Here is a 17,088-nt window from a genome sequence, read left to right on the forward strand (position 1 = left end):
TTGTGCAATGCTTCGACCCTTTCCAGGACACTCCAGGGAGGGGATCTTAGGATAGTGATTGGGCAGGATCTAAGAGAACAGCTGGTGGGAGATGCCAATAGCAAGTCAGGAAAGGTCCAAGGGATAGTTCAGATCTCATTCATTCACTGTGATTCCACCATGGCCTGGATACCCATGGACTAGGGAACTGAAATAAATGGAACTGTTTTCTGAGAGAAACTGGTGGAGGATGAAGCAGAAGGAGGGATTTTTTTTGGGGGGGAGGGGGGGTACAGAATATTGGGAAGGGATGCTGAACATGGATTGGTCAGTTACTTTTCTTCTCCATTCTCCTGTAGCTGCTATGGGCTCAATGTCATCTCCTACTTATCTTCCACCACCTACCTTCTCCAATGAGAGCAATGACAGCACAAAACATCTCCATAACACAGAAACGCTTAGAAGAATCCTGCCTCCTCCAATAGGTACTCAGTGTCTGAGTATTTTAGATTCGTGGAATTTCAAAGCTGAAAAAGATCCTACACATTTGATGAAGTGTCTTTATCTGGAAGCTCAGAGAGGAAAAATGTCTCTTTTGCAGATTTAGAGTGCCTGTCCCTACGCTAGAACACCGGCCTCATGGGAAAGTGTCCATGTGCTTTGTTGTCTTGTTTGGCTTCATTTATGGGCATTAGCTGTGGGGTATAAATGTCCCTTCATGTCTGTCTATGCAGGTGTCTGTTCCAGAGAAAGAGCTGTCAGTGGCCAATTCAGGCAATGCTTTTTCGCTCTCATAGGACCTAAGTCAATGGCACAAGACACCCTGGAAAGTCAGGAGTCCTGGGCCCTAGAACTCACTTTCCTAAGCCTCTAACTCCTTATTTTTAAAACAGAGATAGAACTTCTTGTTCTGAGAAAAGTGCTGTTCATCAAGTTTAAATAGGGTGGTGCTTGTGAAAGGGTTTTATAAACATACTAGTAGCCCGGTGCACGAATCTGTGCACGAGTAGCTAGCTGCCGCTTGCCTCAGCTGGCCACCCCGCCCACCCCCGCTGGTAGCTCTCTGCCACTCATAGCTTGCTGCCCCGCCTTCCTGTAGCTCTCTGCCACTTTTAGATCAGCTGTGACATTATGGCGTCCTGGCTAATTTGCATATTCCTCTATTATTATATTAGATAGGAAATTGCAGTTACCAAAAGCATGGTGAACATGATGTATACAAAAGTGGCCTTCTTGGGCATTGGGGCCAGATGTTGGTAGGTTCCATACTCAGAGGATGTAGCAGGGATAGATGATCTGCATATCAATCTCCATGGTGCCCAACCAGGGGGTATGGTTTTAGGACTCTCAGATAACTGTTGGCTGTCTGGAAGTGCATCCTGCACCATAAGAAACAGCAGATTTCTCCATAGGCCCTTTGCTTCCTTCTGGGGGTGGATCTTAATCAACACATTCTGGAGATGGTGTGTGGGGTGGGTGGGGGAACTTTTCAGGAAGTCCTAAAAGAAGTACTTCCAGGCACATAGAAGGGACAAACTGAGCTCCATCTGAGCTATTTAGAGACCCTTGTGCTGGCAGGCGTTTGGAAAGGCCTTTGAGTCCATTTCTTTATGGAGAAGGTAAGCAATTTATGGGAGTTAATCTGACTTTAAGTGATCTCTTCATCAGTTTATCACTCACTTAACAGTTATCTGTGCCAGGAGCTATGGAATGTGTTGGGAAGATGATGGCCAAATAAACCTAGGGGGTTGCTTTTGACTTAGAGCAGCAGTTCTCAACCTGTGGGTCGCGACCCCTTTGGGAGTCGAACACCCCTTTCACAGGGGTCGCCTAAGACCATCGGAAAATACATATATAATTACATATTGTTTTTGTGATTAATCACTATGCTTTAATTAGGTTCAATTTGTAACAATGAAAATACATCCTGCATATCAGATATTTACATTATGACTCATAACAGTAGCAAAATTACAGTTATGAAGTAGCAACGAAAATAATTTTATGGTTGGGGGTTCACCACAACATGAGGAACTGTATTAAAGGGTCGCGGCATTAGGAAGGTTGAGAATCACTGACTTAGAGCATCTGATCTAGTTTAGTGCACACCTGACTTCCTAGCCCCTGGTGGGCAAACTGCGGCTCGCGAGCCACATTCGGCTCTTTGGTCCACAAAATACCACGTGTGGGCGTGCACGTACAGTGCGATTGAAACTTTGTGGCCCATGCGCAGAAGTCGGTATTTTGTGGAAGAGCCGGTATTTTGTGGAAGAGCCACACTGAAGGAGCCAAAGGGCCGCATGTGGCTCGCAAGCCGCGGTTTGCTGACCACTGCTCTAGCCTGATATCTAATACTAGTCCCTTCTGTGGCCTATAGCTTAATACAATGATTGACAAAATGGGCATTATGACAGAACAAGCATTATTATTATTGACAGGACAAGGCACATTATGCAGATTTGAGAATACCACATGCTACCTGGAGAGAAAATATGTATTCACATTCAAGAAATCATTGCAAAGATCTAACTTACTTGGTGGATAATATTGGGCAAGAGAATTTCTTTGAGATTTTTTTCCCCCCTGCCTGATACCATAAATTGGTAAGAAATTCCTGGTTTAAACTTGCTTAATTCCCTAACATCATCATCATCATTATTATTATTATAAAGAAGAAATTAGTTTTCATTGGCATATTGAAATACTGGGTATTTGCTCAGCATAACTTGTCAAGGGCCAAGCATTCAATACAGGCATACTTTTTATTTAGCAGTTTGAATTTGAAAGGCCTCCTCTTGCTCTATACCCCACTCTGTCCCTCCCCCAAAACCTCCCCAGGAGTTTTCATAGAGGAAAGGGGATATTAAAGAGCAATGCCATCTGTTTGGTTTGAAAAAGAAGGTAAACTTTTATTTGAAGACAGAGTTAGGAAAAGAAAGTAATGGTTTACTTAGAAAGATGACAATTTACGTAAGGAAAACAGCACATTGGGCCAGGACAACAAAACAGCCCTCAGAGGCTGTCAGGAAAACTGACCACAAACATGCCAATACAGAGTTGGATTGTGTACGTGTGTGTATTTAAAAGAATTCTGTAAAACAGCATAAGACAAATACATGGTCTAGAGCAGCATATTTCCTGTCCTTGGGAATTCAGGAGAACCTTTGTGCAGGTTCTTGGGATTGAAGTCATTGCTTTGTAGTGGTCTCAAACACAGAAGAAATCTCAGTTCTCAGCCAGAGGGAGCAAGGGTCAGGGGGAGCTTTGTGGGTGTGGAGATAAAGGGATAAATAGAGATAGGACGGCACATGCAGAAATGCACTGAAGACATTTAAACATGCACGCAGTGGAGGAAGGAGCAAGGTGGAGAGGGCCAAGCTCCCTCTGAGTGCAACTTGGTGAGAGTGTTTGCCATTGCAGCCTGCTGCTATATTTTCAATACTTGGTAATAACCAATTATGCAAGAGAAATAACCCAAATGCTGTTGACCAATCAAGGGCCAACCAGACAGACTTTTCCGATAGTTGTTAAAACAATGCCCCAAATAATAACTCTTCCAAAGTATCAGTGAGAAGATTTTAAAAGCTTAGGCTAAAAAAATGTTTGTCTTATTGAGACTTGGAAAAACAATCAGTTAAGCCAAGTACTGACAATTCTATTAGTTTATTATTTAATTGACATTTCTCCACACTGAAGACAAAGGGCTTGGAAATTGTCCTTTAAGCAGCAAAAGATTCTATGAAGAATCAAAATATTTTTGACTTCTTCACCCTTGAATTAGATTTCAACAACATCAGGTTAGACGTAAAGTACATTAGTATTACTTAATGCTTAGGAAACAAAGTCATCCCCTCTTAATAGCTAAGATTTCTTCTGCTGACAATTTTTCTTTCAAATACAATTAGGCAGGTAAGAAATTATCAAAAATACTTGCCATTAGAAAAATTATCTTAATTCTTGTTAACCTCTGACCTCTTGTTATAAATTGGTATGTTGGAGAGGCATGCATTTTTCCAGTATTGTTTTTCATTGAGGTTACTGGCCATTTACAATATCCTTTTAAAATTTCCAAATAGTTTGTAAAAGTACATACTATAAAATATTATTGTTTCAAGATCAAAAGTCACATTTAACACATAGTACATCATGATTCATCTGTACATTTACAGAGGTTTAAAGCACACAAAATTGTGCAGATAACATACTGAAGTCTAAACTTTTACATACACTTCGTTGCATTCATAGCAACAAGATACAATAGATTCTGAATACCAATAATCAGCCAAATTACTATGTACACATTAGGCAGGAAGCAATTAAACACTGCCTAATAGAATGCCACTTAAATTACTTTTTCTATGAAACACCCCTTCCCCACTACACACACACACACACACACACACACACACACACACACACACACATACACACACACAGACTTCTTTAATTCTTTTTCCATCACAAACATTACACTGATGCTTGTGACCACATACAGAGGAAACCCTCAAACATCTGGTTTGTTACAGGGCAAGAAGTAACACAGCAACTCAGAGTGACTTAACACAATAATTTTCCAAACTTGGTTTTTCTAAATCAGCTGCTGGATGGTGGTTGCTGTGGAAGCATATTTAGACTTTCATGTCATGGACTGAAGGAAGAGGAGCAAAGAGCATTAACTAATAGCTTTATAACATTTGTCACTAAGTTAAATATTGGCTTTTGCTAAAATGAAAAAATGTATATATCTGGAGGGGGAAAACCCTAAGGTAATATTTAAAACAACAACAAGCCTCCTACTTCCTTTATCAAAACAGCATATTTTCACAGTCTACTTTATATGACTGTTAAATAAAACCAACTATCCTTTTGATTAACCATTTTAAAAATTCATTATTAATGGAAATAAAAGAAATAATTGAAAAAACTCCCAAATATAACTACTGTGTGCAGATGTAGTGGAAAAACCAGAGACCTGAAATATGGCAAAATCAGTGCTTCATAAACAGTCAATGGATTTTTCTAAAAATACTTTTTGCTAATGGCAAAGTTCAACACCTCAGAAAAACTCTGAATTAAGATCTCAGAATAAGTTTCCAAACTGTACAACATAGTTTCAAATACACTACCCTTGTTGTTTGTAAGGCCGCACTGAAGTTTAGCTTAACAGTCATGAGCCATGTGTTTGAACATCTTAGGAGAGGTGACCCACAAAGAAACAAGTTTTTTCCTTGTTCACCCTGCTACCTGCGAAGAGGTATCACTGCTTTCTGGATAGCTCCCTTAAAGGTATCACCAGGAAAAATAATTCAGATTTGCTTTATTGAATCATCTGAAAAAATATCTAGATTTTATAAAGTGAAAAGGTTGCATTTTCAATTCTCTGAGAGTGTTCTCTTGTTAATCTATAACTACCCTCTCTAATGAGTATATTATCCTGTATAATAAAAGATTAATATGCAAAATGACTGAAGGGTGGAACGACTGCTCGCTATGACACACACTGACCACAGGAGCTGCCCCCTGCTGGTCAGTGTGCTCCCACAGGGGGAGCGCTGCTCAGCCAGAAGCCAGGCTCATGGCTGGCGAGTGCAGCGGCGGTGGCAGGAGCCTCTCCCACCTCCATGGCAGTCGGACATCCCCCAAGGGCTCCCAGACTGTGAGAGGGTGCAGGCTAGGCTGAGGAAGCCCCCCTGAGTGCACAAATTTCGTGCACTGGGCCTCTAGTATTTCAATAAACAAATATACCAAGAGATGCATACTCCCTGTTGTAGCTCTGCTATATAAAGTTGAGAGAGCTGTAGAATCATAGCATCATCTTTCTAACAAGTGTCAATTTTAAGAAGCCAGTGAATGCTGTATGTTGTTGACATAACTAGGGAAATTAAATGCACTACAGATCTTGAGTTGATAGTTATCCAAGAGAAAGTGAGTATATCTTGGGTGGAGTATGAAGAACAAGAGGAGGCCAAGGAATAGGGATTTTCCGGTATGCCTCTTTGTCTAAAACTGTCTTCAAATGAAGAGTTCAACCCTTACCGGGGCGCACATTCATGAGGCAGGATAACAATGAATGAGAGGCCAGTCCTCTTTCCACTTGCCTGGCATGATCTCCTGGCAAGGATGGGGTAGGTGTTTGCCAGGTGGCTCCCAGACAAGGTCTTTTTAGGGGAGTACAACAAGGCTTCAGTCATTGCTTTCCATAAAGTGCTTTGGGATCCTTTAGGAATGGGGGCTGGAGGAATATTATTACTAATTGGCTTCAACTTTCAAACCAACTGGAGCCATTTTCTCCAGAGTAATTATGGCTTTGAGCATCAGTGAATGTTCTTAAAACGAAATGGGTCTCTTCTTTAAGTACCCACTTCTTAAAATACTCATTCCCTAGAGTGAACATTTTAAATTACTGTCTCCCAGATATCCTCACCAATTAAGAGGATGTGATAGCCTTTTAAATGGTTGCAAACATACTTTCATTTTCCAGGCTGTTATCCTTATGATTAGACAGTGAGAGTGGAATCAAAGATGTCTGGCCCAACATGTGCTATTTCAGCGAGGCTGAGGGGACAGGTTCTTGCCTTTTCTAAGATATTGGTGAGATGTTTGGTGATGATGGCTACACTCATATCAGACTGTGAGCTCCTTGTAGCCTGGGAATGCATTTTATACTTGATTCTTTTGTTCTCGGTAGGACTTAGAATAGAGAGCGATGTGTGGGAGGGGCTCGGTCAGTGATTTTTGAGGATTTTCACAAATGATGAGAGCTGACTAATACTGGTGAGAATTAAGCAAGTTAGAAAAACCATGGAAAAAGAAGACCTGGGAAAGGAAAGTTTCCTCCATAGGCTCCCAGGTTGGACTTAAAAAGAATGAACATCCATCATATCCCAAATCAAATCAAACCAAAACAAACCAAAACAAACAAGCAAACAAAAAATCCTCATACATTGTAAAGTTTCCATAATAAGACTGGCCAAGTGAATAAAGGACTGTGAATTAGAGAACACAATTTTCACTCACAAGAATGAATTAAGTTAAACTAAGCTCACAAGGTACGGGTGGAGGGAAGCTATTGGAACAAATAGCTAATTACTGAGGATACACAACCCACTTTTACATAGGAATAGTGCTAGAAAAATGCATTTTCAAGTTGATTAAGCAAGCCCATTTAAACCTAATGTGCATTATTCATTTCACGGGTGTGCATTTATTTTTCTCATAGAAGTTGAAGAAATAACCCCGTGTCCTCACTATAAATTAGTGCATTTGGATTTAATGCAATTTCACTTCATGAGTCATGATTTGTTCCAGTATGCCAGAGCTTGCTGACCAATAGAGGGGCCCACGGAGGGGTCAGTCTCTGCTCTTGCTGCCTGTCAAATGCCTTCCTTCTAATTCACAGTCACAAACTTCATTCCATGCCACCAGACAGGTCATGATCAGAGAATCATTTGGTTTCTTAGTTCTTGACAATTCCAGCATCTCATCTCACCCTTGTTGAACATATATAATCTATCTTATAATTAGGAATAAATAATGATGCAGGTGACTGTCATTTTTTGTTATTAAATAGGAATCAAATGGTATGTAATTTTAAATGATATTTCTCCTAAATTTGCATTTTAATTAATTAGCTTAGATGTTTATTATATGAAATTTGAATTTCCTGGCGACAAGGAGCTCTGTGATATTGAAAATCTATTAGATAACAGGTTGAGAAAAAACATTGAATTTGGAATTAGAAGTAGATAGATATTTGGAAAACCAGATAAATAGCCTATAGACAAGAGTTGGCCTGTGCCAATTCCCAATGGGAGAGCCTGCTATAAAGAGGATGGTTCTGGGTTCTGAACCTAACTCTGAGGCTAAACTAGCTCTTCGACTTTGAATAAGTCACTTAACCACTCTGGGCCTTAATTGCATCATCTGTAAATGCAAGGACTTAAGACTAATTTTATGATTCCTTTTAGCTTTAACACTCCATACACATAGAATTCACTCACAAAGAAGAAAACTGCCCTTTAAAATTCTCCCAGGCATGGAAAAGGAGTTGCAATGATTCCGATCAGATTCTTTGGGAGGGTGATTGAGTATACAATCTCTTAAAAAAAATAAAGACTGAGCTCTGGGCTTTAGTTTTCTAATGACCATAGGCCATGGGCCAAATCTGTACCTTTGCACCAGGGTAATTATTTATGTTTAAATCAAATGTTTCAAAAATGGAAGGGACCGGAATAACATTGTGAACAGGGGACTTTGTATGACTTCCCATGAGGACAGATGGTAGAACTGTGAGGAGTAGGGCCATAAAGAGCAATATTCAACCAAAATGCCTATGAACCTGAAAAGGACCATTTAGAATACCAGTGAACTGAATGGGTCTTGACTCCAGGACATGAGGGAAGGCTCCTCATGCCTTTTTGAACATGCAGTGTGATTCCTTTTTGATTTGGGCTTCTCATTCGTGAGAAACGCAGGTGGGAGGCAATGAGACCAAACCAGGATTTTCAGGCGTCTTTGAGCACAGCCTTGGAGCCACTGGCGGGGTCTTCCAAGGAAAGCTTTTCCCTGAGGCCAATGGACCAGCTGATGTCAGGGTAAAACTGACTTTGGAAAGGGTGGATTAAAAAGAGGAGGCAGCAACCCAAGCCCTGGACAATCTGTCCTGTGACTTGTGACGTGGGGGTGAGTAGATGTGTCTGTGTGACTGTAAGGACTGCATCATTGCCTGGCTATAAATGCAGGGCACTTTCTCGTTCTATGACAATTCCATCACCTAAGAAATCTGGAGCAGATCCATGATCATTTTCAGGAACACAGCCCCCATGGACATAATTTTTTTAGGTTTGTAAAGAAAATACATTTTGCTCATGTCTTTCTCCCGTCTCTTATCTTGACTATAATCCAGGCTTTCACTTAACTCAGCCTTCTTCTTGTCCCCGGGAATAATATGCAGCTCCTTTTCATGCTTGAATGGGAGCTGAGTGTGCAGGAAGGGCTTCTTTCTGTCTTACTCCATCTTTGCAAGACAAAGCTAGAAGAGAACCATCCTCTACTTTTGTTTCTGGTGGTTTCCACACAGCACTAAGTGAAGAAAAGGCCTGTCCAAGGCTTCCCTACGCAGATCAGTGCTGACAGGGAACCCAGGACAAGTCCACTTGACCCTGTGCCCTAGAGGTACCACCTGGGCTCCTTTCCCCCAAACTCTTTTAAAGGTTTGGAATGGAGAAAAAAACAATGCCCATCTTATTTTCATCTACAGAACTCCTCCTACCAATCACAAATTCGGGAAAGAGCCCTAAACCCGGCAGTCAGATGACAAAGCCAGCTGCAGAACTGGGGGTGGCTCCTTGGGCTGCCCTACCTTAGTCGCACGTGCCACCAAAAAGCAGGCATGTTTGAACTGTTACATCCAGGACTCTATCTTCACACAAAAGCTCCTCTATGCCTTTTGTAGGCTGCACTGGGAATGACACTGGCAACTCTTGCCTTTACCCCAACTCTTACTCTTAAATAAAAAAAAAGGGGGGGAGGGCTTGAACCTGTAACCTTTGGATTTTTTTTTTTTTTAACATTCGAACCGTTTGAAAATGGGTGGGGACATGGTGGGGGCAGGCTGGGCCGTGGTAAATGCAGGGACTTGCTGTGGAATGATGCACAGCCGATGGCGGCCTCCCTAAAGCATGCTGCTGAGTATTTCTGACACCTGGGAGGTGGTCGGAGCCTCGGGGCTCCTCTGTGGGCGGGTGGGGCTGGGCAGGCGGGAGTGGCCCCCAGGAGGTGGCCTCAAGCTGGCCCAGGACTTTGCGTCCATGTCCACCAGGGCCTCGGGGTAGGGCTCCACGTAGATGCGGTGCAGGGAAGGCCCCGAGTCCTGGAGGAGGCTCTGCCGCCCCTCAGGGAGGCTCGCGGCGTGGGTCAGAGCCAGGCCCCGCGGCCCATCGGCGGTCGGTCCGAGCCGCTCAGCCTCCCCGGACTGCTGGGCCAGGTCGCAGGCCCGGGACAGGTGCGGCGTGTACACGCCCTCCGAGAGCGAGAGCGACTGCGTCTCACTGCGCATGCGCAGCCAGCGGTGGTGCCGGCTGAAGCCGCCGTAGTTCTGGTGCTTGGCCGGCTTCCGCTTTCCCAGAAAGCCCAGCGGCGGCGGTCGCACGCCGGCCGCCATCTTGGCGTGGTTCTTGGGCCCGAAGCCCGTGAGGGTCAGGCCGTGGAGGAACTCGGCACACGCGTGGTCGGGGTCCGGGCCCGGACCCTGGACCTGGGGGTCCTGGCCCGACCCCGTTGAAGACTTCACGTCGTGCACCTGCAGGACGTCGGGGGCACTGCCGCTCAGGCCGCTGAGCGCCTGCTGCGCGATGTCGTGCGAGGACAGGTACACCAGGTCCAGGTCTCGGGGGCTCAGGGCGTCGCTGGAGTCGTAGTCACTGTCGGTGGGGAGGAAGACTTCCGAGCAGCCTTCTTCGTCCGAGCAGGGCTGGGAATCTGCTGAGGTTAGGAGAGAGAACAGTTCTTGGCGTGGGGTGCTTCGGGGCATGGCGTACATGGACAGCAGCTGACAACACCCCTCCCCTCACCCTCCTCTCCCCAATTCTCTCCCCTCTCCCTCCCGTGCCTAGAAGGGCCGGCCCTGTGCTTCCTTTAATGGTTTGCTCTCACCTCTTGAAACTATTAAGCAATTTTCATTTGGCGGCGGGCTCTCTGTAAGAGGTGTAGTGGGTCCTGTACTTAGCGCGCAGCGGTTCTCAACCTGTGGGTCGCGACCCCTTTGGCGGTGGAACGACCCTTTCACAGGGGTCGCCTAAGACCATCCTGCATATCAGGTATTTACATTACGATTCATAACAGTAGCAACATTACAGTTATGAAGTAGCAACGAAAATAATTTTATGGTTGGGTCACAACATGAGGAACTGTATTTAAAGGGCCAGAAGCTTAAAAACCACTGGGCCTCAAGGGGAAGGAAGGGGAGGAATTCCAACAGGTTCACCTGGACCGCGTCAGGGGGAGAACGCGTCCTCATTCCCCACAGACGATTTTATTACTCCTTGAGCCCTTGGGCATGTGTAGAGAGGAGGACACAGATGGATGTTACTCCTTTGTCATTACCTATCTTTCAGATATAAGGTGGTTTTTTTTGTTGTTGTTGTTTTTTCCCCAAGAGCTTAAAAGGGGGAAAGGAAGACAAAGGAGGCAGTACAGTGGCTGAAGTCCGGAAAACCTGGTTTCAAATCCTAGCCTTCCTCCTCCACCTGTGATCTTGGGGCAGTTACTTAGCTTCTTTGAGCGTCAGTTTTCTTATCTATAACATGGGGATGATAATAGAACTTACTAAGGGTGACTGTAAAAAGTAAATTGATTATGTGTGTTAACACCACGTTGTAAGGTGTTTGAAAGGGGGAAAAAAGTAAGGCCAAAACAAAACAAAAAACAAGTGAAATCAGAGACAAAAACAAACCTTGAAGTGCATGCTATGATGACCATAAGGGAGCCACAAGTTTAATTCTATAGGCAATTGTCATTGAATGCACCAGTTATTTATATGCTTTCCCCCAATCAGATTGTATATTTCTGTAGGGCAAGGACTGTCTTAACATCCTTTGAATTTCCCACAGAACTCAGCCCATAATAGGTACTTGATAAATATATGCTAATTTTGAAAACATGCAAGTGCTCTTAAAAGGAAGAACTCTCTAATCTACAAATCTGAGACAATCCCATAAGATTTAAAAATGGACTTTAGTAAATTTTTAAAAAATATTTTTTTTATTGATTTCAGAGAGGAAGGGAGAGAGAGATAGAATCATCAATGATAAGAATCATTGATCTGCTGCCTCTGATCCAGGCAATCCATGCAAATAAGATCCATGCAAAGAACTGGTAATTGACTTTAGTTGAACGTCTCTATTTATCTGATCACTGTGTCTGTTCAGCTGTCCCCAGGTATTCTTTTGTGTCTATAACAGTAATAACAAGAACTGTGAGCCAGTCATTACGCTAACTGTTCTAGGCACTTTATCTTACTTAATGCTTACAACTATTCCTATTTCACAGGTAAGAATACTAAGCCTTAGGCTTATTAAATTTTCTAATTCATATAGTTGATTAAATGACAGAATAGGAACCACATACAGATTTGTCTCCCTCCAAAGAGCTGCTATACTGCCATTTGCCTTAGCATTTGCAGGGCTTTCCATGGAAGCTTCCTGAGGACTTGGATTTAGCTCATCTAACCCACTTTGTTCAGTTATATTAAGTTCGTAGTAAATGCGTCTTGACACTGCTGCTGCTAATGAATCATTAGGTCTTGTATTAGTTTCCTGTGGCTGCTGTAACAAATAATCACACACCAGGTGGCTTAAGACCATAGAAATTTATTCCCCCACAGCTCTGGAAGCCAGAAGGCTGAAATCACGGGCCCGCAGCGCTATACCTTGGAAGCTGTAGGGGAGAACTTTCTTGCCTCCTCCAGGTTCTGGTGGCATTCCTTGTGGCTGCATCACTCCAATCTCTGCATCTATCTTCCTGTAGACTCTCTTCTTTTTCTTATGAGGACACTCATCATTGGATTTAGGGTCTACCTGGATAATCCAGGTTGATCTCATTTTAAGATTCTTAATTACACCTTCAAAGACTGTTTTTCCAAATAAGGTCACATTCTCAGGTTCTGAGGGTTAGGACAGGAACATAGCTTTTGGGGGCCTACCATTCAACCCACTAGAAGTCTGTTAAGAAAAATGACTATAACTAGGAGCAAATGCTGAGGAGTTTGTGACACATTTTTCCTATTTCCAGCCCACACTCAGGTTAAACACTCTGAAAGGAGTTTGCACTTTGACCCCTCAACCTACAAATAGTGAACATTATTGTTTGCAGGAGACTAAGGAGTATATGAAGGTGTGCTTTAAAGGGCTGACATTCTAATATTGCAACAGATCATCATGTTTTAAGACTTAGTCTCTCAGGAAGATCCTGTGCTGATTTCTCCAGGTGGAGTTGATTGCTCATTTCTCTTGGCTTTTATAGCATTTTATTTATATCTCTGTTACTGCATTTATCAAGGTTTATTATAAATTATTCATTAGCGTATTTATCTACCTCAGTGAATTATGAACTCTAGAGAGCATGCCTGTGTCTTATTCATCTCTGCTTAGCAAATGTTAAAGAAGTCAGTCAGTGAAGGAATAGACTAAAGAAGGAGTCAAGCCAAGGGAAATGTAGGATCTTCTGTATTTCCCAGATCAGTGGTCGGCAAACTGCGGCTCGCAAGCCACATGCATCTCTTTGGCCCCTTGAGTGTGGCTCTTCCACAAAATACCGACTTCTGCGCATGGGCCACAAAGTTTCAATCGCACTGTACATGCGTGCTCGCACGTGGTATTTTGTGGAAGAGCCACACTCAAGGGGCCAAAGAGCTGCATGTGGCTCGCGAGCCACAGTTTTCCGACCACAGTCCCAGATCATCTAATCTGAACTTGGACATGTGAGCAGGCTGTGAGGACCTCTTAAAACTAGACGGACTGAATCATCATTGTATTATTAGCTTCTTGTGCTGTACTTGGTACATTCAAAGCTCTCAGTAAAATATGTTGTGTTGAATTGAAACTGAAACCAATATTGAAATCTGGGAGCATAAAGAGTGGTAAAATTTGACTGCCTCTTAAAAAAAATACTGTAAGCGGCCAAAAAGACCTAAGTTACTTAATTTGCCATAGAAATTCCTGAAAACAGTCACCCAAATCATTTTGTTTTATATTTGACTTGGTGAGTCAGCCCAGTTATAGCAGAAAGAACAATTGTCTTAAAATTAGATAAACCTGGGCCAAAGTCCTGTCTTACACTTTGCTGTGTATATAATCTTGAGCAAATCACTTAGCCCCTCTGAACCTTTCTTCATCTGTAGCCTGTAGGTAATTATGTTGCCTACCTTCCATAGGTGCTATGAGGATTAAATTAGTTTGTTAAAAATACTTTAAGTGCTTTACAAACAGAAGGTATCAATATTATTGAGATCCTTTCCAACCTTAAATAGAGAAAACTAGAAAATATATCAAGAGGTGGCTCATTAAAATACGAATCAGTAATCTGATAAACTTCAAGATTTTGCTGTGAGAATGCTATCCTATATAATAAAAGGGTAATATGCAAATTGACCCTAACAGCAGAACAACTGGGAAAGACTGGTCACTATGACACACACTGACCACCAGGGGGCAGATGCTCAATGCAGGAGCTGTCCCCTGGTGATCAGTGCACTTCCACAGGGGGAGGTCTGCTCAGCCATAAGTCAGGCTGATGGCTGCCAGTACAGCGGTGGTGGCGGGAGCCTCTCCCGCCTCCTCAGCAGCGCTAAGGATGTCCGACTGCAGCTTAGGTCTGCTCCCTGCTGGTAAGTGGACATCCCCTGAGGGCTGCTGGGCTTCCAGAGGGATGTCTGACTGCCAGCTTGGGCCCAACCCCCCAGGGAGTGGGCCTAAGCCAGCAGGTGGGCATCCTCTGAGAGGTCCCAGACTGCAAGAGGGCATAGGCTGGGCTGAGGGACCCCCCCGAGTGCACAAATGTTTGTGCACCAGGCCTCTACTTAATAATAAAAGAGAACAATCTCTTGTATGGTGTTTTGTGTTGGCGATGACCTAGTCTGGTACTGTATTTCTCAACCTAGATTTGGCAGTGCCTTAGTAAATGATGTAACTTCTTTACTGTAGCTTCGAGGAGCAAGGGAGATAGGAATAAATCAAGAGAAGAGCTAGTTGTAACTGTAGTAACCCAGGAAGGAGATGAAAAAGGGCCTGGGTATGGAGTGGTAAATATTATCTTACACGTTCATGGACCCACATTTGGGAAACACTGCTCCAGTGGGAATCTAAATATTTGACTTCCATGGTGGTTGTATTGTTTATTATAAGACTTAGTGGAACCTATTGCTTAGAGTGGATACCCCTCCCAAAACAATCTCCAGGATGCCAGCCAGGGCACTGAGGAGTTTCCAAGGACTTACGCCACTGCACTCCCTCCCTTCCTGGAAAAGAATGCAAAGTGCAGCTTCCATTCCCAGATCCAGCCATATGCTCCATTAAGCATTGGAGGTGCCTTGCCCACTTGTTATTTTAATAAAACTGGTTGTGCTCCTCAATTTCCTTTAGAGGGCCCACTGGGCAGGCTAGCACTGGTAGAACCTTGGTTTCCCTCGGGTTGACCCAGGAGCTGTTTGATGAAAGTTCTGCCCATAGTATTAGTGCTGGCATAGGAAGCTTAGCTTTCTTGCCATTGTAATGGGTGTTGCAACTCCTGGGCTCTGTGGATCAGGCCAACAACAGCAGGGTAGAGTTGGTGTGGATTTTGAGGGCGTTATGGAGAGATGACATTTCAGGAAAGAATAATTGATTTAAAAGCTATTGCTTTTCTCTTAAAAGCAGGGGGCATGGCAAGACAAAAAGAAAGGAACAATAAGCAGCATTTGTTCTAAAAATATATCTTCACATTTTTAATGTATCTCTGTCCAAATTTTTATTTCTTTTGTGCTTCATTGAATCTATTTCCACTGTATTTAAGTAGAATTTAAACAATTTGTACGTAAAGAATTTTAATAAATCTCTCAACAGGCCTTGGGTAGAATCTCCAGGGTTTGTTCACCTTGTAATTTTCCAAGAGAAATAGCATCTTCAGATTTCTGTTGAATTTTTAAGCTGTTTAGTTTATGCCATAGTATTTTTAACGTCATCTGGGAAAAGGCTACCAGGAAGCTCAGGATAATCTTCAAATGCATCGGAAGGAAACAACGCTCCACTCCCCTCTGTTGCCTCACCCATGCGTCAGTAGGAGAAATAGCAGTATCGGAAAAAAAAATTACTGCTGCCTGTGACCACTATACCCACAGAAAAGGAGTGGAAGAGAAAATACCCATGTGATGGACCAAATCATTCCAACCCCTGCCTTGCACTGCCTTTTCTAGGAGCCAACTTTCCCCCTTGGGTCCTTGGGAGATGCTTAATTTTAATAGACTCAGAGGAGTTCTACTTCATGTTTGAAAACCACACAGAAAAGAGAAGTAAGTTAAAGAGTTCCACTACCATTCCCCCCTCCATCCCCCAATTAGCCACTACAGATATACACAGACAAATCCAAGGTATTCAACAGCCTTAAAACAGAATCTTGGCCTGGCACCAGAGGCCAGGCTTGTGATAAGCTCTGTAATTCCAGCAGGTTCCTCAGAAGTTAAGTGAACCCTACCCATACAGAATGGAATTGTGTTGCAAACGTTACCCTGTAAGCAAACCAGTGGGGATGCTCTTCTAAATTGGACTTTTTTTCTTCCTAAATGGTTTCCAAACAAAAGTCATCACCTTAGTGGAGATGATAGAGTGTGCAGGAATAGATTTCATTGCTCAGAAATGCTTTTGATTTTGTGAGAGGATAGGATACTAAATATTTCTCTCAGCTCTCAACAGTTTCCCTGTCACTGGGTTCCATTTTTCATTTGCTGCCTTCCATATCTTTGTATTTCACAGCCCATGGAATCTTGGCTTCAGAGAAATAAATGGGCCCAAGAGAGAGTTATATTTTAAGAAACAGAATGATGATCGCTCACATTTTAAGCTAATAATAAAATCTGAATGTAATTGGCCAGATCCTCCCAGCAAGGAGTGTGTGTAACCCATCATCTGGCCAACGTGAAAGTTTGGCACTCCTGTGGCATAGGATAGGCCACCCTCATACAGCCAGGGGGGAACCACTTAAGACCCTGGGGCCAAGAGAAGATTAAACATTGGGAAAATTCTGTGAGCAGATGGCAGACAAGGAAAGGTGGAAGGAGAATTGAAGAGTTATTTGTAGAACTATGTGAATTGTGGAATGGCAGAGGGCATATCTAGCCTGCCTTTAAAAAATGCCCTTTCAACCCAATACCTCTCTAGCTACTGCCCTTTCTTCCTCTTTTTCATAGCCAAGATTTTGAAGAGTGTACCCTTACTGGTCCCCCTTCTTCACCTTCCACTTGCTCCCGATCTACTTCTTTTTCATTTCCAGCTCCTTCCCTTCATAAACTGCTATCATCAAGATTACTGATGACTTTCTTGTTCAAAACAAAACAATAGAAACTTTTCAGTTTTATTTAAC

At 43.1% G+C, this 17,088-nt stretch overlaps 1 protein-coding gene across 1 annotated transcript in view; it reads right to left on the reverse strand.

Annotated features, from left to right (window-relative positions):
* Positions 1-9,652: 9,652 nt before the first annotated feature.
* Positions 9,653-17,088, reverse strand: part of ANKFN1 (ankyrin repeat and fibronectin type III domain containing 1) — a 140,523-nt gene continuing 133,087 nt past the window's right edge. The window contains exon 17 of the mRNA XM_036341840.1: positions 9,653-10,458. Coding sequence (XP_036197733.1) covers positions 9,653-10,458 — 806 coding nt within the window. The remainder of the gene's footprint in view (positions 10,459-17,088) is intronic.

The sequence above is a fragment of the Myotis myotis genome, unplaced genomic scaffold, assembly GCF_014108235.1.
Source record: "Myotis myotis isolate mMyoMyo1 unplaced genomic scaffold, mMyoMyo1.p scaffold_m19_p_17, whole genome shotgun sequence".
Taxonomy (NCBI): domain Eukaryota; kingdom Metazoa; phylum Chordata; class Mammalia; order Chiroptera; family Vespertilionidae; genus Myotis; species Myotis myotis.